The sequence below is a fragment of the Nicotiana tabacum genome, chromosome 2 (genome assembly GCF_000715075.1).
Source record: "Nicotiana tabacum cultivar K326 chromosome 2, ASM71507v2, whole genome shotgun sequence".
NCBI lineage: Eukaryota > Viridiplantae > Streptophyta > Magnoliopsida > Solanales > Solanaceae > Nicotiana > Nicotiana tabacum.
In genome coordinates, this window is record NC_134081.1 from 118227853 (window position 1) to 118250553 (window position 22701).

The 22701-nt window shown below is 39.5% G+C and overlaps 2 protein-coding genes across 3 annotated transcripts in view; one reads left to right on the plus strand and one right to left on the minus strand.

Moving 5' to 3' along the window:
• Nucleotides 1–18285, minus strand: part of LOC107809193 (ribulose-1,5 bisphosphate carboxylase/oxygenase large subunit N-methyltransferase, chloroplastic-like) — a 30290-nt gene extending 12005 nt beyond the window's left edge. The window contains exons 1-3 of the mRNA XM_075238278.1: nucleotides 17763–18285; nucleotides 15560–15723; nucleotides 15355–15438 (exon numbers count right to left, since the gene is read on the minus strand). Coding sequence (XP_075094379.1) covers nucleotides 15355–15438; nucleotides 15560–15723; nucleotides 17763–18164 — 650 coding nt within the window. The 5' untranslated portion in view covers nucleotides 18165–18285. The remainder of the gene's footprint in view (nucleotides 1–15354; nucleotides 15439–15559; nucleotides 15724–17762) is intronic.
• Nucleotides 18286–19184: 899 nt separating this feature from the next.
• LOC107830033 (uncharacterized) lies at nucleotides 19185–22503 on the plus strand. Of its 2 annotated transcripts, none has more exons than XM_016657514.2 (6): nucleotides 19185–19672; nucleotides 20166–20311; nucleotides 20670–20838; nucleotides 21129–21227; nucleotides 21922–22004; nucleotides 22084–22503. In XM_016657514.2, the coding sequence occupies exons 1-6, from the start codon at nucleotides 19268–19270 to the stop codon at nucleotides 22214–22216; spliced, it is 1035 nt and encodes a 344-aa protein (XP_016513000.1). In that variant the 5' UTR covers nucleotides 19185–19267; the 3' UTR covers nucleotides 22217–22503. The 2 variants fall into 2 exon arrangements, with proteins under 2 accessions (XP_016513000.1, XP_016513001.1); XM_016657515.2 differs by having other exon boundaries at nucleotides 22140–22503.
• Nucleotides 22504–22701: the final 198 nt, after the last annotated feature.

A 22701-nucleotide genomic window follows, 5' to 3' on the forward strand; every position in this document is an offset into this window, starting at 1 on the left:
AACCTCCAATGTCCCCATCCCCGTAACTAACCCATTCATCCCGTTTGGGTACCCCACTATATCGGCCAATTTCACCTGTATGCCTTCTGAGGTTCGCCCCCAGGCACCGTTTTCAGGGGTACCTTCTACATTATTCACCGCACCACCAGTCTCTACTACGGCACAGCCAACAGTTCCCAGGCCATGCTTCGAGCCTTCAGCTTTCACTTTTCAAGTCCCGCAATTTCAGCTAGACAACGCTCATGTTACCCCAAACTCTTACCCTCAGCACCCGCAGTTTGAGTCTCCTATGGAACAGGAAAGAGCTATGAGAAACCCCGAGAAAGAAGAGATGGTTCGGAAGATGAAAAGCCTCGAACAAAGTCTGAAGAGCATGCAAGGCCTGAGTGGCCAAAAGAGTGTCTCCTACTCCGATCTGTGCATGTTTCCTCATGTTCATTTGCCCGTTGGCTTAAAAGCGCCAAAATTCGAAAAGTACGACGGGCACAGAAACCCGATCGCTCATTTGAAAGGATATTGCAATCAGCTGAGAGGGGCAGGTGGAAAAGAAGAACTTTTGATAGCCTATTTCGGGGAGAGCTTGACGGGAATTGCGTCAGAATGGTACATAGACCAGGACATCTCCCATTGGCATATATGGGATGACTTGGCCCGAGATTTCGTCAGGCAATTTTAATACAATATTGATATAGCTCCGGATAGGAATTCTCTGACCAATTTCAAGAAGAAAACCGCGGAAAGCTTCCGTGAATATGCTATCAAGTGGCATGAGCAAGCAGCCAGAGTGAAACCGCCTATGGATGAGACAGAAATGGTCAATGTTTTCTTGCAGGCCCAAGAGGCCGATTACTTTCAGAACATGATGTCTGTCATGGGCAAACCTTTTGCAGAGGCCATAAAAATTGGAGAAATGGTAGAAAATGGCCTGAAAACTAACCGAATCATAAGTCAATCTGCATTGAGAGCCACCTCCCAAGCCATCCAGAACGGCTCGGGAGGTTTAGCAAATCGAAAGAAGAGGGAAGAAGGAGCCATGATGGCTTCAGGTTTGAGAGGCCCTCATCGATCCCGCGATCATTCTTACCTGCCTTCCAGAACCCCACAACACTACTACCCCCATCAAGATGCAGCATATGTCGTGGCACCGCCTCCCTATGCAGTGATGAATGCCCAACCTTATACACGGCCACAACAACACTACAACCAAAACCGAGCTCCACCTCCCAGAAATAACCATCCTTACCAAGCTCCATATAACCCCCGTCCCCTACAAAACAATTACCAACATAATACACTCCCTCGTGAGCATCCTAGGAGAAACGACTGCACCCCTATTGGTGAGTCCTACTCTAGCCTGTTTCCAAAATTAGTCCGGATGGGTCTATTGTAACTTGTGCCTCCAAACCGGCAAAATCCGGAATCTCCATCATACCGGCCCGGTACCAGGTGTGCCTATCATTCGGGGGCAGAGGGTCATGATACGGAAGATTGTTGGACTCTCAAGAGGACCGTTGAGAATTTGATAGAACAAAAACGAGTGGTGCTGAGGGACGAGGAAGTCCCCAATGTGACTAACAATCCATTACCGGCTCACAACAACGGGCCGGTCATTGGAATGATTTGTGATGATAAAGAGTTTTATCCAGCTTTGAAAGCTATCATCGCCATTGCCGATTCAGAGGCAAGACCTAAAGCGGCGGCGAAACAAGCCAGAAATGAGAAGAAAATCACTCCAACTCCTCAAGTTGCAGAAAAAGCTGTGGAAACAAATACTGGGGCAGCACCTGCTAAGGACGCAATTCTCTATGTTCCTAGGGCCCCAAGGAAAGAACAACTCATGTTGAACACTCCCAAAAGATTTGAGCAGAGGAAAGTCACGCTAAATGTGTCAAAGTTGTATGTGCCAAAAGGGACTTATGTGGCGCGGGGGCCGGTAATTTCACCAAGGCTGACTGAGCCCGTGGTTATTAGCCGTGCACCACAGAGCCCTATGAGTGACCCCACTGCAGTCCCTTGGAATTATAGCAAAACAATGGTTACTTACAAGGGGAAAAAGATTATGGGAGAGGTGAACGAAATGAACCAACCTAGGAAGTACCACAACCCAGAAGAGCAAAAGATGTTAAAACTGAGCAAGGATAAACGGTTTCCGCATAAGAAGCCTGTGAGCGCTGAGGAAGCAGAAGAGTTTTTCCGAAAAATGAAAACTTCGGAATATGCAATAATTGACCAGCTCAGGAAGACTCCTTCCCAGGTTTCATTTTTATCTCTTTTTTTTAGCTCAAATGAACATCAGAAGGTACTCCTGAAAACATTGAACGAGGCATATGTCCCGGTTGAAACTTCAGTTGAACAACTGGAGAGAATGGCTGAACGATTCTTCGAAGTTAATAGGATTTCCTTCAGCCGTGATGATTTGCCCCAAGAGGGAGCCGCCCACAACAAAGCCCTTCACTTGACTGTCAAATGCGAAGGTTATTATATGAAGAGATTCATGCTAGATGGCGGGTCTGGGGTCGACATTTGCCCTCTCTCAACGCTCCAGAGGATGAAAATTGGAACATAAAGAATTCGGCCAAACAATGTCTGTGTGCGCACTTTTGATGGTGTCAAGCGAGACACAATAGGGGAAATTGATTTGATTTTGACTATTGGCCCTGTGGATTTCGAAGTAACTTTCCAGGTTCTGGACATGGATACTTCATATAATTTTCTCCTAGGAAGACCATGGATTCACGCTGCAGGAGTTGTGCCCTCCACTCTTCATCAAATGGTCAAATTTTGAACATGAAAAACCAAGAAATTGTTGTCCACGGGGAGGATGAACAAACCATTTACAGGGACCCTTCAGTCCCATGTCTCGAAGCTAGAGAAGGAAGTGAGCACATTGTCTACCAAGCCTTCGAAATTGTGGTCGCCGACCAATGCGAAGAAGGGGCCCCGTTCCCTCAACCTTGCTTATCTAATGTCTCGGTCATGGTCGCCACTGAAATGATTAAACATGGGTACAAGTCCTGAAAGGGGCTTGGGGTATCTCTACAAGGCATCATAGAGCCTATTACTTCAACCGCCAATGAGAAGTTCTTCGGCGTAGGTTTCCGAGCTACAGAGGCCGATAGAAAATGGGCTGATGAGCGCAAGAAAAATGGGTGGGTCCTGCCTCAGCCCATTCCACATCTCGCCAAGTCATTTATTGATCCCAAATATGTAGAAGAAGAAGAAGAAGAAGAAGAAGAAGAGGCCTTCACGACCGAAGAGATTGAGGATATTTGTGAAGCCATGAAACAAATGTTGTATGAGTCCCACATGGTCCAGCCGGGGTAAGGAACGAGCATTGCTGAGGTGTTATACATGGGACCAAATGCCAAGCTTCAGAATTGGAAAGCTACCCCATTCCCTGTCAGGCGGGAATCCTGGTAGTCCAGTCTTGCCATTTTTTCTACATTACGAGTTATTTCAGGGTGTAACTCGAATGTTTTTATTTTATTGTCTTTTGATTTCGATGTAAACCTTCTTATCTTCAATTCAATGAAATGAGATCAATATTTCATCATCAATGGATTTTTCCTTTTTCTTTATTCTAATTTTGCTATTTTTCTTATCTTTTCCTTTTCAGTTCTAATAATGCGGACTTAAATAACATGACATGCTTGCGGACTTTATGCCCAGATCCTAAAACGTTGTCTAACTGTGAAATAATGAATCAAGATCCAGAATATGATGAAGATGAGGCTTTTAGGGAAATAAATCGAGAATTGGAACAATTTGAGAATAAGCCTAAGCCAAACTTAAATGAAACCGAGCCAGTTAATTTGGGCAGTCCAGAAGAGGTCCGAAAAACCATGATAAGCATTCACGCCGATGAAAGAACTAGGGATGCATTGATCCAACTTTTGTTTGAATTCAAGGATGTGTTTGCATGGTCCTATGATGATATGCCAGGTTTGAGCGTTGATTTGGTAGTACATAAATTGCCAACTTATCCCGGTTACCCACCCGTACAACAAAAGCAAAGAAAGTTTAAAACGGAAATCAATGATAAGATCAAAGAAGAAGTCACCAAACAATTAAACGCTGGTGTGATTCGGGTGGTCCGATACACCACGTGGTTGGCTAATATGGTCCCAGTGCCGAAGAAAGATGGGAAAACCCGAGTGTGTGTTGATTATCGGGATTTGAACAAAGCAAGTCCCAAGGACAACTTTCCACTTCCAAACATTCATATTCTTGTTGACAACTGTGCCAAACATGAGATACAGTCTTTCGTGGATTGTTATGCTGGGTACCACCAGGTTCTGATGGATGAGGACGACGCAGAAAAGACGGCTTTCACCACGCCGTGGGGCACTTATTGTTACAGAGTCATGCCATTCGGTTTGAAAAATGTCGGGGCAACTTACATGAGAGCCATGACTGCCATCTTCCATGACATGATGTACCGGGAAATTGAGGTGTATGTGGATGATGTGATCATTAAATCCAGAATACAAGAAGGCCATGTGCGAGATCTGAGAAAGTTCTTTGAGCGTCTGCGCAGGTATGACTTGAAATTGAATCCAGCCAAATGTGCATTCGGAGTTCCATCTGGGAAACTTCTAGGGTTTATAGTCAGCCGGAGGGGTATTGAGTTAGATCCGACAAAGATAAAGTCTATTCGGGATTTGCCACCTCCGAGAACCAAGAAAGAGGTCATGAGCCTGCTAGGGAGATTGAATTACATTAACAGGTTCATTGCTCAGCTTACTACCACGTGTGAGCCCATATTTAAGTTGCTGAAGAAAGATGCAGCGATCAAATGGACAAATGAATGTCAGGAGACTTTTGATAAGATCAAAGAATATCTGTCAAATCCGCCAGTATTGGTTCCACCCGAGCCAGGAAGACCTTTGTTCTTGTATCTGACAGTCTTGGAAAATTCCTTTGGCTGTGTCCTAGGGCAACATGATGTGACCGGGAAGAGAGAGAAGGCCATATACTACTTGAGCAAGAAGTTTACCATTTATGAAGCCAAGTATACTTTGTTGGAAAGAACTTGTTGCGCCCTAACTTGGGTCGCCCAGAAGCTCAAACATTATCTTTTGGCCTACACCACATATCTCATAACTAGAATGGATCCTCTGAAGTACATATTCCAGAAACCAATGCCCACGGGAAGGTTAGCAAAATGGCAAATCTTGCTCACTGAATTCGACATTGTCTATGTCACCCGTAAAGCGATGAAAGCTCAAGCCTTGGCGGATCATCTAGCTGAGAACCCGGTTGATGATGAATACCAACCCCTAAGTACTTACTTTCCGGACGAGGAAGTAAATTCAATTGAAGTAATTCTAGAAGACACCAATGCTTGGAAAATGTTCTTTGATGGAGCTGTAAATGCAAAAGGTGTCGGGATTGGGGCAATTTTGGTTTCGCCCACCGATCAGCACTATCCGGCCACAGCCCCACTTCGGTTCTTCTGTACCAACAACACCGTTGAGTATGAAGCCTGCATTATGAGCATGACTATGGCAGTTGATCTCGATGTGGAAGAATTGTTAATCATGGGAGATTCAGATTTGATCATTCGGCAAGACCAAGGTGAATGGGAAACTCGAGATATCAAGCTTATCCCATATAGGCAACATGTGGAAGATCTTAGCAAACGATTCAAGTCCGTCGAGTTCAGGTATATTCCTCGATTCCACAACGAGTTAGCTGATGCATTAGATACTTTTGCCTCAATGCTGCCGTATCCGGGCAATGTCCATATTGACCCGCTGAAAATCCAAATTCGAGAAAGGCATGGTTATTGTAATACAATTGAAATAGAACCAGATGTTCAGCCATGGTATCATGATATCAAAAGGTTTTTGAAAACAAAGAAATATCCCGAGCAAGCTAGTGGATACCAAAAGAGAACCATTAGAAGGCTTGCCAGCGGTTTCTTCTTGAGCGGAGAAATCTTGTACAAAAGAACTCCAGATCTGAATCTTTTGAGGTGTGTAGATGCCCTAGAAGCTGAAAAGATCATGAACGAAGTGCATTCGGGAGTATGTGGACCTCACATGAACGGATATGTCCTTGCAAAGAAAATCCTTCGGGCAGGTTATTACTGGATGACCATGGAAAAGGATTGCTTCAGTTTTGTCCGGAAGTGTCATCAGTGTCAGATACACGGTGACCTGATTCATGCACTGCCTTCAGAGTTGCATCCTATGTCAGCACCTTAGCCGTTCGTTGCCTGGGGTAAGGATGTCATTGGGCCAATCGAGCCGAAAGCTTCAAATGGGCACAGATTCATCTTGGTTGCCATTGATTATTTCACAAAGTGGGTTGAAGCAGTCACTTTCAAAGCTGTCACCAAGAAAGCGGTGGTGGACTTCGTGCATTCCAACATTATTTGTCGTTTTGGTATTCCTAAAACTATCATTACAGACAATGCTGCAAATCTGAACAGCCACTTGATGAGGGAGGTATGCGAACAATTTAAGATTACACATCGTAATTCTACCCCTTATCGGCCCAAAGCTAATGGCGTTGTTGAATCTGCAAACAAGAATATCAAGAAGATCCTCAGGAAAATGATTCAAAGTTCTAGACAATGGCATGAAAAGCTGCCTTTCGCATTATTGGGATATCGCACAATCGTGCGCACATCAGTTGGGGTTATGCCTTACTTATTGGTTTATGGCACTGAAGCCGTAATACCTGCAGAAGTTGAAATTCCCTCTCTTCGAATCATTGTTGAAGCCGAGATCGAGGATGATGAATGGATCAAGGCCCGGTTGGAAAAATTAACTATGATTGATGAAAAGCGAATGGCCGCAGTTTGCCACGGGCAGTTGTACCAACAAAGAATGGCCCGTGCCTACAACAAGAAAGTGCGACCCAGGAAATTCGAAGTGGGGCAACTCGTTCTGAGACGTATTCTCCCGCATCATGAGGAAGCAAAAGGAAAATTTGCTCCAAATTGGAAAGGTCCGTACATTATAAGAAAATTATTGCCGAAAGGAGCGTTAATGGTGAGAAGAGAAATGAGAGAGGCCAGCTGGTGAAAACCCACAAAGGGCGCCACTGATCGAAAAAAGGATCCTCACAGTCACTAGCATCGACACAGTCCTGGGCAAAGTTTCTCAGTCTCAAAGCAAGAGTTGTGATGAACTTCTGAGAGTTGGACGGTTTACACATATCAGACATCTAGTCCAAAAGGCATGTCATGTTCATTGAAGTCTGTATACACTCCAGATAAGTCCTTATTTCTTTTCCCCGAAAGGGATACCTCTTGTCCAAATTCATTTCTCCATTCCATTGTTTGCTTTTCTTTGAATCCCTTTCGGTCTAAATCTGTTTCGAAACTAAGACAAAGAAAGGATGGCAAGACTGATTTACAGGGTTCTCACTTGATACAAGCCAATATGCAAAAAAAAAGGGCATCCAGCCTCGGCAGGGGCATCAAGTCGACTTCGACTGGCCATGGTGGCCGATGCTTCAAAATCAAAAACTGTTGAAAGAGGAAATTCAAAGTCAAATGCCCATAAAGGCAAAATAAAGTTGAAAAGGTTAAGTCCCACGTAACTAACCGTCATGAAAAAGTCTGGGAAAGCCAGAGGTTCTCCAAGGTTAGAAATGCAATCGGTATTCAGGAAACAACCAGTTGCAGCTGAAGGGGCCGAGATCAAGTGACTGAAACAATCAAGGCCACAAAACCAACCACCATTTCAAACTGACAAATTATTCTTTGTTTGAAAAAACAGAAAACAGGTGCAATCCAAAAGCACCCTTGCAAGAAGCAGGTGCAACCAAAAAGAAATTGCGCAAAGGCTAGAAATAGTTTTACAGCAACCACTCCAACAGGAAAGTCTCCAATCCCTAGCTGCGTTTTTCCAACATAGGGTCTCCACTCCATAGTTATTCTATTTTAGACATAGGGTCTCCACTCCCTAGTCTCTTTTCCATCATAGGGTCTCCACTCCCTAGTTGGTTTTATTTTAGGCATAGGGTCTCCACTCCCTAGTCTCTTTTTATTTTAGACATAGAGTCTCCACTCCCTAGTTGAAATTATTTTGGACATAGGGTCTCCACTCCCTAGTCTCTTTTCCAACATAGGGTCTCCACTCCCTAGTTGAAGTTATTTTGAACATAGGGTTTCTACTCCCTAGTCGTTTTTCCAACATAGGGTCTCCACTCCCTAGTTGAAGTTATTTTGGACATAGGGTCTCCACTCCCTAGTCTCTTTTCCAACATAGGGTCTCCACTCCCTAGTTGAAGTTATTTTGGACATAGGGTCTCCACTCCCTAGTCTCTTTCCCAACATAGGGTCTCCACTCCCTAGTTGATTTTATTTTAGACATAGGGTCTCCACTCCCTAGTCTCTTTTCCAACATAGGGTCTCCACTCCATAGTTGAAGTTATTTTGAACATAGGGTTTCTACTCCCTAGTCGTTTTTCCAACATAGGGTCTCCACTCCCTAGTTGAAGTTATTTTGGACATAGGGTCTCCACTCCCTAGTCTCTTTTCCAACATAGGGTCTCCACTCCCTAGTTGAAGTTATTTTGGACATAGGGTCTCCACTCCCTAGTCTCTTTCCCAACTTAGCCTTTTCCAACATATAGGGTCTCCACTCCCTAGTTGATTTTATTTTAGACATAGGGTCTCTACTCCCTAATTTCTTTCCCAACATGGGGTCTCCACTTCCTAGTCTCTTTTCCAACATAGGGTCTCCACTCCCTAGTTGATGTTTTTAGACATAGGGTCTCCATTCCCTAGTCTGTTTTTCCAACATAGGGGCTCCACTCCCTAATTGATGATTATTTTAGACATAGGGTCTCCACTTCCAAGTTGATGATTATTTTAGACATAGGGTCTCCACTCCCTAGTCGCTTTTCCAACATAGGGTCTCCACTCCCTAGTTGATGTTTTTAGACATAGGGTCTCCACTCCCTAGTTGATTTGATCTTAAATGCGGGGTACACCACTCCCCGATATCTTTGCCAATATAGGGTATCCCATTCCCTGGCCACATTTTCCCAACATAAGGTACACCAATCCTTAGTTGGGACATCCTTTGACAATAAAAGAACACCATCCAAAAAAAAACATGACTTTTTCAGGGTACACCTCTCCCGACCTTTATTGCTTTCAATAAAGAAGTAGTTTAGAATTTTATTACAATAACTCACGAAATTTTCCTAGTGCAAACTGGGGCAGAAAAATTTCGTTCGTTTGTTTGTTTTGGTGTCTGAGTAGGTTTTACCTCGAGGCACAGGATTCGAGATGACCAAAAGAAGAAGTCTCAATTCAGAATAAAAGAAAAGAAAAAATAAGTGAATCCAAAATGCAAAAGCAATTGAAAAGATGTGGAATGCTCAAAACATGACTGAAGACACGAGCATTGGAGTCCCGTTTTGATTAGAAGAAGCTATAAAACAATGAACTAGAACCTACAGCTAGCGAGCATCAAGGTTTAGATCAGATTCTGCATGAAGAACCAGTCAAGACTCAAGATCTAGTTTCTGAAGACTCATAGATAGGAATCTTGTATCTCATAACTGATAGGCTTGTTTAGTTTCTTTTTTATTTTGATATAATAGCAGGACCGCGGACCGGAGCCTAGATGGAACCTCACTCGACTCCTCAACTCATCATTCCACCATTCTCCTTGAACTACACGCGACCTGATTCCCCTATAACCCGGGATATGTAGGCTGTCCAAAACCAGGACTCGGTTGCACCCTATCTTTTATTTCTTTTCCTTTTGAATAATGGTTTGGTCAAAAATTAGTCACGTGGCTCACCTAGTCTTTGCCTGAAAACTCTTCATGTTTCCAAGCAAAGAGGGGCAGCTGTGAGCACCTAATTTTTGACTATATTTGAATTTTTATCACCTTCTACTATGTAAATATTTTCAGAAATTTAATATATATTTTTTAGCTTTTTAATATATATATATTTTTAGCTTTCTTATACTTTTTTTTATATAGGGTAAAAATTAATAATAATTTAAAAGGTCAATTATTACTATTAGTATTATTTTTATTTTTATCTTTATTTTTAAATAAAATGAATTAAAAAACCAAAAAAAATAAAAATTAATTAATTTTTTTTTTTTTTTTAAAACAAATTTCGGATGGGAATTAAAAAATAGGAAAAGTAGAAATATAAAATTAAAAAGTAAAAGTAAAAGTAGGTGAAAATTATTTTTAAAAAAAAAAAGTAAAAGAAAGTGAAAAATAAAAAAAAATAAAAGTAAAAGAATGTGAAAATTTAAAAAATGAAAAGTAAATGAAAGTTGGAATTAAAAAATAAAAGTAAGGATAGCTGAATTTTTTTTTAAAAAAAAGTAAAATTAAGTGGAAATTAAAAAAAAGAAAAGTAAAATAAATGGGAAATAAAAAAAGAAAAGTATAAAACTGGGAATTTAAATATAATAAAAGTAAAAAACATAAGAAATTAAAAAATAAAAGTAAAGGAAAGGAAAGTGGGGAATTATTTTTTTAAAAAAAATAAGAAAAATGGGAAGTGAAAATTCTTTTTAATTAAAAATAAAAAATAAAAAAAATAAAAAAAATCTGAAAATTCCGAAAATTTTTCTATAAATAGAAGAGAAATGTGAGGAAAAAGAGGAAGGGAGAGAGAGAAAAAAATAGGGAGGAAGGAATTGAGAGAAATTTATTTTCTTCTTCTAGGATAAGGAAATTTCTACTCGTGTCATTCTTTTTTCGCCTTTCTTTCGAAAAATCCAGCAAAATCACCCCCAAAAAATAGCTTTAAACCCAGCAAAAACAAGTCACTAAATCACCGGTCTTGCAAGGTCGATCGGGGTTGCAAGTTGCGATTTTTTGTTCGAGGTTTCGTGGCCGGTGAAAGATCCAGTCAACACTCGTCGAATTGTTTAGCGCTCTTGTAATTTCAACTTTGTTAATTTATATCAAAGGTCCGTTATTTCCCTTTCTTCACTGATTATAATTGTCCATTTACCTTGTTGTCTATTGGTGTGAAGTAGTAGTTCACTCTATTCATATTTGGATCATTTGAATCTGATTGTTTCCTTGTTCATATGTTTATTGGACCATGATGTTAATTTTAGAGTTGCAAAGTTTTGTTTTGAGTTGATTTAACCGGATAAAGGGTCTATTGAATCACTGTAATTTTTTTTGTTTACTAATTTTGTTCATGAGATTGTGGTGTCATTAGTTTTGTTTAAGAAATATACAGAATATGGGATAATGGGTTGGATAATTTGCTTGGGCCACGATTTGTTTCTAAGAAAATTGGTTTTTGGGCTGTTGGAGAAGAAAAGATTTTGGGCCAAATGATTTAGTCTCATCAGGCCCAAAGTAATAAATAACATAGTTGGCCATCTTTCTCTAAACTAGCCCATTTTTCTATAGATAATAAATCTAATTCTTCCACAAATAATTACATACCTCATGACCTTACAATAATCTCAAAATTAGTAATTGAATAATATTCGAACATCGTAGCTTGCTTTAGGCGCAATTAATAATAAATCATCGTGACTGTGGGTACGGTTCCCGTGGCATGGTCACGATACGTAATCCCCAATTCGAGTGTGCGTTTCAAGTGACTCGACCACAACTTCAAACAATAATAAATAAAATTAAACGCGTTGTAGATTGCGGGTGCGTTTCACGTGACGCGATTTGTGATGTGTATAAACAATGAGTGTACGACAACGTAACTCGTCTAATATTAATTCCATAAAAGTTTAAAATGCAGTAATGTAATAAAAGCGGTAAAAGGAATAAAAATGCACATATAGGTTTAAAACATGTATTAAATCAAATAACTAGGCCAATTATTAATAGTTGAGTGACCGTGCTAAAACCACGGAACTCGGGAGTACCTCACACCTTCTCTCGGGTTAACAGAATTCCTTACCCGGTCTTCTGTGTTCGCAGACCATAAATAAGAGTCAATTTTCCTCGATTTGGGATTCTAAAATAAATCGGTGACTTGGGACACCATAAATTATTCCAAGTGGCGACTCTGAATAAATAAATAATCTCATTTCGAATAATGTCAATTAAATTGGAAAAAACTCCCTATCCCCTATCCCCTATCCCCTCGGAAAAAAGGAGGTGTGACACTTACCAAACCATGCTCGAGTGGACTGTTTCAAACCATATAGTGACCTGCGCAATCTGCACACACAACCATTAAACTCCCCCTGAGCAACAAAACCAGGTGGTTGCTCTATATAAACTTCTTCCTCAAGATCACCGTGGAGAAAAGCATTCTTAATGTCTAATTGATAAAGAGGCCAATGACGTACAGCAGCCGTGGACAAAAGAGACGAACAGATGCTACTTTAGCCACGGGAGAGAAAGTATCACTATAATCAAGCCCAAAAATCTGAGTATATCCTTTTGCAACAAGACAAGCCGATCAACCAGGCCATCCGGGCCGACTTTGACTGCATAAACCTAACGACAACCAACAGTAGACCGGAGGAAGAGAAACAAGCTCCCAAGTGCCACTCGCATGTAAAGCAGACATCTCGTCAATCATAGCATGTCGCCATCCTGGATGAAACAGTGTCTCACCTGTAGACTTAGGGATAGAAACAGTGGACAAAGAAGATATAAAAGCATAATGAAGTGACGACAGACGATGATAACTTAAGCCGACATAGTGGGGGTTAGGATTAAGTGTGGATCGTACACCTTTGCGGAGTGCAATTGGTTGACTAAGAGGAGACAAGCCCGCAGTAGGTGCAGAATCTGATGCGGGGCGTGAATCACCTGGGCCTGATGCTGGATGTGGACGACGATGATAAGTCAAGAGTGGTGGAGCTGCAGAAGGTTGAACTGGATTATGTGGAGGAACTGGAGCTATAGGTTGTGGAGTTACAACCGGAGCTGTAGGTGGTGGAACTGGAGCTATAGGTGGTGGAGCTACAACTGGAGCTGTAGGTGGTGAAGCTGGAGTGACTGAATTTCCAAAAGATGAAACTAGTAGTACTTCAGAAATATCTAAGTGATGACCTGAACCTGTGAAGTATGATTGGGTTTCAAAGAAGGTAAAATCAGCGGACATAAGGTACCGCTGGAGGTCAGGAGAGTAGCATCGATACCCCTTTTGTGTTCTCGAGAAACCCAGAAATACGCACTTAAGAGCACGAGGAACTAACTTATCTGTTCCTGGAGTAAGGTTATGAACAAAACAAGTGCTTCCAAAGATATGGGGTGGAAGAGAGAACAAAGGTAAGTGGGGAAACATGACAGAGAATGGAACTTAGTTCTGGATAGCTGAAGATGGCATACGATTAATAAGATAGCAAGATGTAAGAACTGCATCCCCCCAAAAAACGCAACGGAGCATGAGATTGTATGAGTAGGGTACGAGCAGTTTCAATAAGATGTCTATTCTTTCTTTCAGCAACCCCATTTTGTTGAGATGTGTACGGACAAGATGTTTGATGAATAATCCCATGAGATTTCATAAACTGCTAAAATGGGGAAGACAAATACTCTCGGGCATTATCACTACGAAATGCGCGACCCAAATTAATTTTGAATTTCAGCGTGGAAGGTCTGGAAAATAGAAAACAGCTCTCATCGATTTTTTATCAAAAATATCCAAGTGCACCTGGAATAATCATCAATGAAACTGACAAAGTAGCGGAATCCCAATGTGGAACTGACCCGACTAGGACCCCAAACATCTGAATGGACTAAAGTAAAAGGTGACTCTGCTCGATTATCAAGACGTCAAGGGAAATGGGAGCGGGTATGCTTACCGAGCTGACATGACTCACACTCTAGAGCTGAAAAGTGAGATAAACCAGATACCATTTTCTGAAGTTTTGACAAACTGGGATGTCCCAACCGTTTATGTAATAAATCTGGTGAATCAGTAATAGGATAAGTTGTAGAAGGAAGACGAGATTTGAGTCCATGTGATTTAGCAAGGATAAGGTAATAAAGTCCGTTTGATTCACGCCTGGTACCAATAATCCGCCCCGTACTGCGTTCCTGTATAAAAACATGGTCATCAAGAAATAAAACAACGCATTTAAATGATTTGGCTAAGCGACTAACAGCTATGAGATTAAAAGGACTATTGGGAACATAAAGGACTGAATCTAAAGGTAAGGAAGGAAGTGGGCTTGCTTGACCTATTGTAGTTGCCATGGTTTGAGACCCATTGGCCATTGTGACTTTTGGAAGAGATTGAGAATACGAAATAGTAGTGAAAAGAGATTTGTTACCAGATGCACCTGAATCAATGACCCAAGACTCAGAGGATGAAGATTGGGAGAAACAAGTCACGCTATTACTTGTTTGAACAACAGAAGCTATCTCAGAAGATGTCTGCTTACATGCTTTATACTGAAGGAACTCAATATAATCTGCTAAAGAAACCATCCGACTATTCAAAGCATCGGTTCCCATGTCGATACAATTTGTAGTAGTAGGGTTAACTTGAAATAGTGAAAATAAGTAACTCCTGTGAGAAAACTGAAGAAATAGCTTAAAAAACACTGTTTACAGCAGGAAAACAGAACATTGTTATGCGCCGAAACACGGTTCATGCCGGAAACACTGTAGCTCGCAGGAAAATTCCAAAGTTGTCGGAATTTGTCGTAACCAGGATGGATAGATTCGGAATTCCTTTGCGAGCAAGCTGTCCTGAAAAAATGTTTTCAAAAAATGGCCGGAAAGGTCACTGTTCACGCCGGAAAAATATAAAACTGGTCGGAATTTGATTTGAATTAGATGGGTAGGCTCGGAATTTTGAGGAGAGCACACTGTCCTGAAGAAGCTTCGCGAAAAAAATGGCCGGAAAGTGGTCGGAACCCTCGCCGGAAAAATTGTTGTTGCCGGCGCGTGGAGGAGCGTGGTGGTTTTTCTGCCAGATAAAATTTCAGGGGTTGGTCGTCGGAGGGTGATCTACCTCGTGGTGGTGTTGGTTTTAGCACAACACTGACAGAAAGTGACTTTCACTTAGACAAGCCTTAGGTCACCGGAAAAATTGCACGATGACTAAGTTCTTTCTTCCCGGTTAATGCTGGAATGACGCACAACGATCTTTTCTCACTAATGCTCTGATACCATGTGAGAAGGCACGGGAGAAAATATGTTATTGATATTGGATGATAAATACAATACAAGAGGTCCCTATTTATAGTTATACACTACAAGGAGATATTACTCATCTTCCAATGTGGGACAAGACTACACTATACATATCTGTAAACTAACAATTAGGGTAAAGTGTGCTTAGTCAGGTGTAACGAGAACCAAAGATAATAATTGAGTGATCAAAGTAGTAAATTTTTTCCCAATAAAAGTAAGGAAAAAACTAGCTTCAAATGATAAATTCTGAGAAATTGACGAAAGAAGCCTTACGTTCCAGTGACGTTATTTATCCTTTCAATTGCTCGTTCTCTTATTTGTGATGCTTCCAAATACCTATCTAGCTCAGAACGAGTCCTGAAATGACATGGAAAAGCTGTAGGGGAACTTATTGAGCATGTACCCTTTTACGTAGTAAAGGAAGAACGCTTAAGTCTTGACAAGGTTTGGTAGACACCAAAACTAATAAGAGGCTTACCAGTACAAGAGAGAGTAAGGCTGTCTAGGCAAGGCAGAAATATAGTTACTCCATCTTGAGTATTTCATGAGGCTTGCCTCGCTAATTAAATATGTAGCAAGAAAAGGCCAATCTGGAACATTGTACTGTTTTAACACAGCACCAACCTCAGGGTTGCTCCATTTCTGGCATCACCAGCACATAGCAAGACAGGAAAAAAAACCTCCGTTGGTACCAGAATTCATAATATTTTAAATCCAAAAAGTACATAGATTTAAATAATGGTAACTGTATCTGTTGTATTCTAGATACTTTCGTTATGCCCCTCCCATCTGATTTACTTGAATTAGGAAGGGCTCGTGTCTTAAATCTCACAGCATTGAACATATGAAACCTGAACCGGTGATCACAGGTTGCTATTTGCCATAGTGTTTAATGTTAACCATCTTTTAAACACATGGAAAACCGTTTCCCCTTTCTCATTTTTCCCCTTTAGTAAACCAACTAATCCACAACTAAACAAGGAGAAACAAAACATTTCAGTTTGCAGTTACTCAGTATGCTGTAGAACCTATACTTACACATGTATAGCATGGCATCTAAACCAGTAACTAATTAAAAACTTTAAGGATACCTAATTCTTCCGTTATCTCTACTGATATACAAATATATAAGTAACACTTGAGATCCATTTGTAGCCATTCTGCCTCCAAGCTGCACTAATGACTAGTATGATTCTGAGAATAAGAACAATGGTAAACATTCCAGTGGTATTTCAAGTATGGGGTATGAGAAATATTTGTTTATAAAAGAATCAACTTTACTATTTAAGAAATGCAATTCAGATGTGTGGCTAGTATAATTGTTTGGAAGAAAGGAAATTCAGAGGAAAAGAAAGATGTCATCTTGTTATTGCACTCCTTCTACCTGGAGATGGCTATTTTTTTGTTTGTGTGCGAGCGTATATATGTTGGTATTCGGACCAACTTGCTCATACTTGCCTAATCCATTGGAAGTTACTACAACCCCCACAAGTACATGTGAAGGGTAAATCGGTCCATAAACCAAATTTTGTAGCTGGAATTCCAACTTGAGATCTCAAGGTTATTACCCTATGCAATCAACAACTCAACCATCCCTAGGGGTTAAGGGCTATAAACTATATATGACAGAGTTTGCCAACTGAGGCAGACAATCACGGCAATCTTGATGTATTAGCAACTGACAATCATGGGAAGCCAAGGTTTACACTTTATTTCCATGTCCTAAAAGTCCAACTAAGCTAACCTAGCATGAGATACACTGCAATGTCAAGAAGTTAGAGCTGAAGTGCATCAACATCCAATTTCTAGTCCGATTGACCTTCACCTTAATGACTTCTATACCAGACAGGTAATGAAATATTAGTTTCATGTTCAAATTTGTTCCACATCCTGTCTTATTAAACTGTAAGTCCTTCAAAATCTCTGCGATCTGCAACATGTAATAGTAATACAAGTAGAGTACTTTATATGTCAGGGAAAATTACCTATTTAGCCTGTAAACATGATCCTACTTCTGTTCATTGAAAATAGTTCTTACAGAGGATCATTCTAAGTTAAGACTGTTACATTTCATGTTACGATCTCAAGTTTTCCACCTCAGTTGGTTACTCAGGCTCCCAGACAGAAATTAGGATTTGTTAATGAGCAGTTATGTTCGTTGCAGGGATACAAAACAACTTAATTAACATCTGATTTACAAATTAAAATTTCCCTCTTAAGCCCCCGGTCTTTCGTATAATAGTAAGAGTGCAACACGTGATGTGTGGATTAGGTGCACCTCATGAGTTCGTACCCTGCTTGCTATCTAAGCGGAGAAAGGTCGATGGCCGGGCCCATTATCCACCGAGTTTAATTATAGCCCCGCTAATTTTACTTCAGGCCAAGTTCAAATATCAAACAAAAGACTACTCCATTTGTTTCAATTTATATGACATATTTTCTTTATTATTCTGTTGCAAAAAGAATGATACATTTCTATACTTGAAAACAAATTAACTTTAAACTTTACGTTTTACCCATTTTACCTTAATAAAAAACTTTTATAACCACACAAATATCATGGCTCTACAAAACTTTTTAACTTTATGTTTTTAAAACCACAATTTCAAAAGTCTTACTTTTTTCTTAAACTTCTTGTCGAGTCAAACTAAGTCACATAAATGGAGGAGTAATAACTTTACCGAGTCAGCAGTGATGACAAGTGAGGGAGGAACAAAGAGCAACTTTTCCCCTTTCCTAATATTCTTAAGAGCAACAAGGCCTCTTTCTCCAACATCCACTCTTTGTATGCCCATTTTCTGTTCAGGCAACCCCGAATCCGACAACCATTTCTGCAAAGTCGACGCATTTTCGAGAGAATCAATGTCGCAGCCCCACGGAAAATTCTCTGTTTTTGTCGGTTTGGTAGTTTCAGCTGCGGAAATTGATGATGAACAGCGGATATTAATGAGGTTGGGAGTAGTATTGTTTCTTCTGTGGAAAGTGTAGGAGGAGTTGAAGTGGAGAGTGGTTCTGTGAGACGGAGAGTTATGGGGAAAATGAGGAAGGAAACCTGATTGGAGTATTCTAGAAGCTTCCGCCATGGCTAGAGAAGAGAGGTGAAAGAGTAGGAGAGAAGATAAATGAACTATTGCCTTATCTGTTGAAAGGTGAGGTGAGGTGAGGGGATAGCTTTCAAGATTGGTCGTTTTGACAGTTAGAATTTATCTGAATTCTTTAATCGTCAACAATAAAACTTAAGGATTTAAAATTTAAAGTTATATACAATACAATGATAATGAAATATTTTAATTTTGCACATTCAGAGGCGGAGCCATAATTTTAAAGAATTATAGACTTTAAGTACTAATAACGGACTAAATTTAATATTTGTATATATTTAATTAATTTTTAACACAAATACTCCCTCCGTCTCAAATTATCTGTCGCGTTTTTTGTTTTACACCGCTTAAGAAAATAATAATTATGAGGCATTTTTTATTATTTTATCTTGATTTATGTCTTATTGGTACTTGAAGAATCATAATATTACCCCATAATTGAGGTGTTTGTAGTTTTCAAGATAATTACTACTAGGGGTAAAATAAAATAAAAAAATAATTAAGTTTGTTTTGAACTTCTAAGATGATAATAATTTGAGACAACTATTTTTATAAATCACAACATATAATTTGAGATAGAGGGAGTATATTATTTAAGCAAAAGCTAATGACTTGGCCTAATATGTACTCGAGCTTCTAGCTCCGCCCCTAGTGATATCAAATTAATTAGCATCTTTATCAGACTATCAATTATAAATACCCATTTAAAAGATTTATTTATTTATCTACCTAATTGCAAATATATTTTTTCTAGAAAAACTAACTCAAATAATTGTTTGTCTAAAAAAATAGCCGGCAAACGTATAATAAATAATTAGTGTACTATGTATATTGATTAGAGGCTGTAAATAAACTAACCACCCCATTGCTGTTAAACAGTAAAACACAATTTATATAATTGGAAGGAAAAAAAAATCATCCTTATTTGCAGTCCAAGTTAGAACACAAAATATATCTACAAAACGACGACGTTTGTGGTATTCCTTTGAACACACATGATGAGATATTGTCAATTATTTTGGTCCTTCGGAGTAGTTCGCACTTCGCTGGTCAGCGGTTGCTGCATTTTCCTTATTACTCTAAAAATGTTAGCCAATACCAGCGTCATCCCCTCCAACTTTTCTTCACTACTATTTCTTAAAAATAAGAAAGTCAACACTAGAATTTCATTTCCAAACAGTGCAAAAATCAAGAATCCAAAGACCCATTTTTTCAAGAACTCAATCTACAATTACAACTACATAAATACCAAAATTTCAGTATTTGGGAAAAAGGGTCGTCTGTATATATGCCATAGTTCACTAAACTTTCAAAATCAAGAAGATCCAATTATGGAAAAAGATACAGATGTTTCTAATGAGGTAAGTGGTGGAAGCAATAATGGAGCAAGTGGAGGAGACCAATGGGATTGGACGACGTCGTTTTTGCTCTTTGGATTGTGGGGTGGACTCATGTACTATGTTTTCTTCCTTGCTCCTAATCAGACCCCGGTATCACATCGTATTTTTCTGCTAAATATTCTCTTTTCTTGTTTCTTCCGGCTTAAAGTCATGTTTTTTGCATATTTCTACATAGACAATTATCGAGTTATAGTTTATAGTTTATGTGAAGCGTAACCGGTAAAATTGATACTATGAGACCAAGGGTTCAACCCGTGGAAACATACTTTTGCAGGAATGCAAGTTAAGACCGCATTAATACAATAGACCCTTGTGGTCTGGCCCTTGTGGTCTGACCCTTCTCTAAACCCTGCGCATAGCATCCATTTCTTAAATTTAGTGCTCAATTAAACAGGTTCACATGAAATGAAGTGGAGAGAGCAGTTCTCTAGTGTGCTAAAAATAATTGAAATATCAAAGTATGAGAAGATGCTTTGTCAACAAGTACTCCTTTATGATACTTATTTGCTTCACTCTTTACTCTATAGCTCTCTGCTCTGTATTGTATTTTTTTCTTAGTCCTTTTTTAACCTTAAATTTGCAGTTGACAGACATGTATTTCTTAAAGAAACTCCTTAATTTGAAAGGAGATGATGGCTTCCAAATGAATCAAGTGCTAGTGAGTCTTTGGTACCTCATGGGTTTGTGGCCATTAGTTTACAGTATGCTGCTCCTTCCTACCGCTAGAAGGTAAAATCTTGGGTTGTACAGTTCTTGATTTTTTTGTTGGCTCTATATATAATTGAGCCGAGGGTCTATCGGAAACAACCTCTCTACTTCACAAGGTAGGGGTAAGGTCCGCGTACACATTACCCTCCCCAGACCCCACCTGTGGGATTACACCGGGTTTGTTATTGTTGTTGTTGTTCTATATATAATGTGAGATTAAGTCGCTTGGAGTGATCAAGTGTAATTCAAACATTCTGGAGTAACTGTTGTGACTAACACATTAGGAAAAGTACCACATTCAAATTTGTCTAGATTTTCTAGCTTGGACAGCAAAAAAAAAGATACAATCATTCGATATAAAATCTTGTTTTTTCTGCAGTTCAAAGAGCAGCATACCTGTCTGGCCATTTCTCGTACTTTCATTCTTTGGTGGTGCATATGCTCTTATCCCATATTTTGCTCTCTGGAAACCACCTCCTCCACCTGTTGAAGAAACTGAGCTTCGAAGGTGGCCTCTAAATTTTCTCGAATCGAAATTGACTGCTGGGGTAAGGAATGCTTTTGTCTGACTACAGTCTACTTTTTCTAGCTCTAAACCAAAGAATATGGAACAGAAACTCTGTGATATATATAAGCATGTAAAAGATCTTGTTGCAACCGCATCTTATCTGAAGTAAGTAGAAAAAGGAGTAATATCGGACACCTTAAGTGGTAGCACTGTTTTGTATGCTTTTTCCCCAATATTGGAAGATTAAAATTTTTTAGGGAACTGATCGTAAAGTGCTTTATAGCTTGAGAGATGAACTACTTTTCTGTCTTCTAACTAATGCAAAATCAGGTAACCATGGCTGCAGGGCTAGGGATAATATTTTACGCAGGTTTATCAAATGGAGATGTTTGGAAGGAATTTTACCAATACTTCAGAGAAAGCAGATTCGTAAGTTTCTACTTTAGTGTCTATATTTGATATGCTGCATAACATGTTACCATAAATTTAGCTGTTGAGTTAGTGTCATATTTCATTGTCTGATGGAGTAATGATCTCATCTTTTTTTCTTTTTTTTTCCTATAAGGTTGACTAATGATCTTACTTCGTTGACAATCTTAGTTTCCTGCAAAAACTGGTTAGCGGGTTTGATATTTAAATGAGCAGTTACCTGGTCCAGAAGATGGTCCGTGTGATAACTAAGAAATCTGCTTCAGCATTTCACCATATGTTGAAAGAAATAAAGCTAGTAATATGTTCAGCCAGTCGTTAAAATAACAGTAGAGGTCTACTTCTTGATAATTATATTAAGTTGGAAGCTAGAGTTCCTATTCTGTCATTGTACTTCCTTTTCTTACTTCTTCTTTTCTTTTTTCTTTTTCTTTTTTCTTTTTTTTTTTTTTGTTGATAATTATATTAAGGTGGAAGTTAGAGTTCCCATTCTGTCCTTGTACATGAATATGATATTAATCTCATCTTGCGAAAAGGTGATCAAGAATCTAACTAGCTCCTACTATGGCAAAAACATTTGTTAAAATCCAGATTTCAACCTTGTGGATATTTATGCTAATGAGAGATTTCCGTCAATTATGCACACCTTGTGTTAGACATATATAAACCTGACATATTCTTGATTGATCTGCAGATCCATGCAATGTCAATTGATTTCAGTCTACTGTCAGCGTTTGCACCCTTCTGGATTTACAATGACATGACTGCTCGAAAGTGGTAAGCTCATGCTCACAGAAATGTAGTTCCCACCCTATGCAAAATGAAATTGACAGATAACATGTGGTTATATCTCAAGGTATAACAAAGGATTTTGGCTTCTTCCCTTATCGGTGATTCCTTTTCTGGGTCCAGCACTATACCTTCTCCAACGTCCATCTATTCCCACAATGCCAGTCTCATCAAGCCCAACTTCGACTGAAGAAAAATGATCCAAGTCTCTTGCATCAGGATTTCAATGGCGTGGTACATATGAGCGAAAATAAACCTACAGGTGAAACATATCTAAACTAATAGTGCAGAAACTCCTCTCTGCTATTTGTAATGTAAATAGTTCAGCAGTTGAACTGAAGAGTGAAGACCATTTCTGCTGCAAATTCCAAGACTTGTTGCTCTGTCTTCTTTTCTTCTTCTTAGTTCTTTTTTACCACCCTTGCTTTATATAAACCTTGTCACATGTATTCTTGAGATGGTAATTTTCGATTTCAAGTTTATTTTAGTTTCTTTTGTAGTTAAACAGTATTCACAAACACCCTCATAATCGGTAGATGTTATAAATTGAGAAGTCAACTTCCTCTATTATTTCATATCTGTGGAGGCTACTTTGAAAAGTCTTGGTGATAGGTGTACCAGCATTTCGGCCTTTTGGTACTTTAAATTCTCATTTTCAGAATGCCCTCACATGTTAGTATCGAGT

Bases quoted from the DNA above. Each gene is read 5' to 3' on its own strand.
- LOC107830033 (XM_016657514.2), top strand. From the start codon at position 19,268: ATGTTAGCCAATACCAGCGTCATCCCCTCCAACTTTTCTTCACTACTA. The intron at 19,673-20,165 runs GTATCACATCGT...TTAAATTTGCAG, and splicing joins TTGCTCCTAATCAGACCCCG to TTGACAGACATGTATTTCTT. The intron at 20,312-20,669 runs GTAAAATCTTGG...TTTTTTCTGCAG, and splicing joins CTCCTTCCTACCGCTAGAAG to TTCAAAGAGCAGCATACCTG.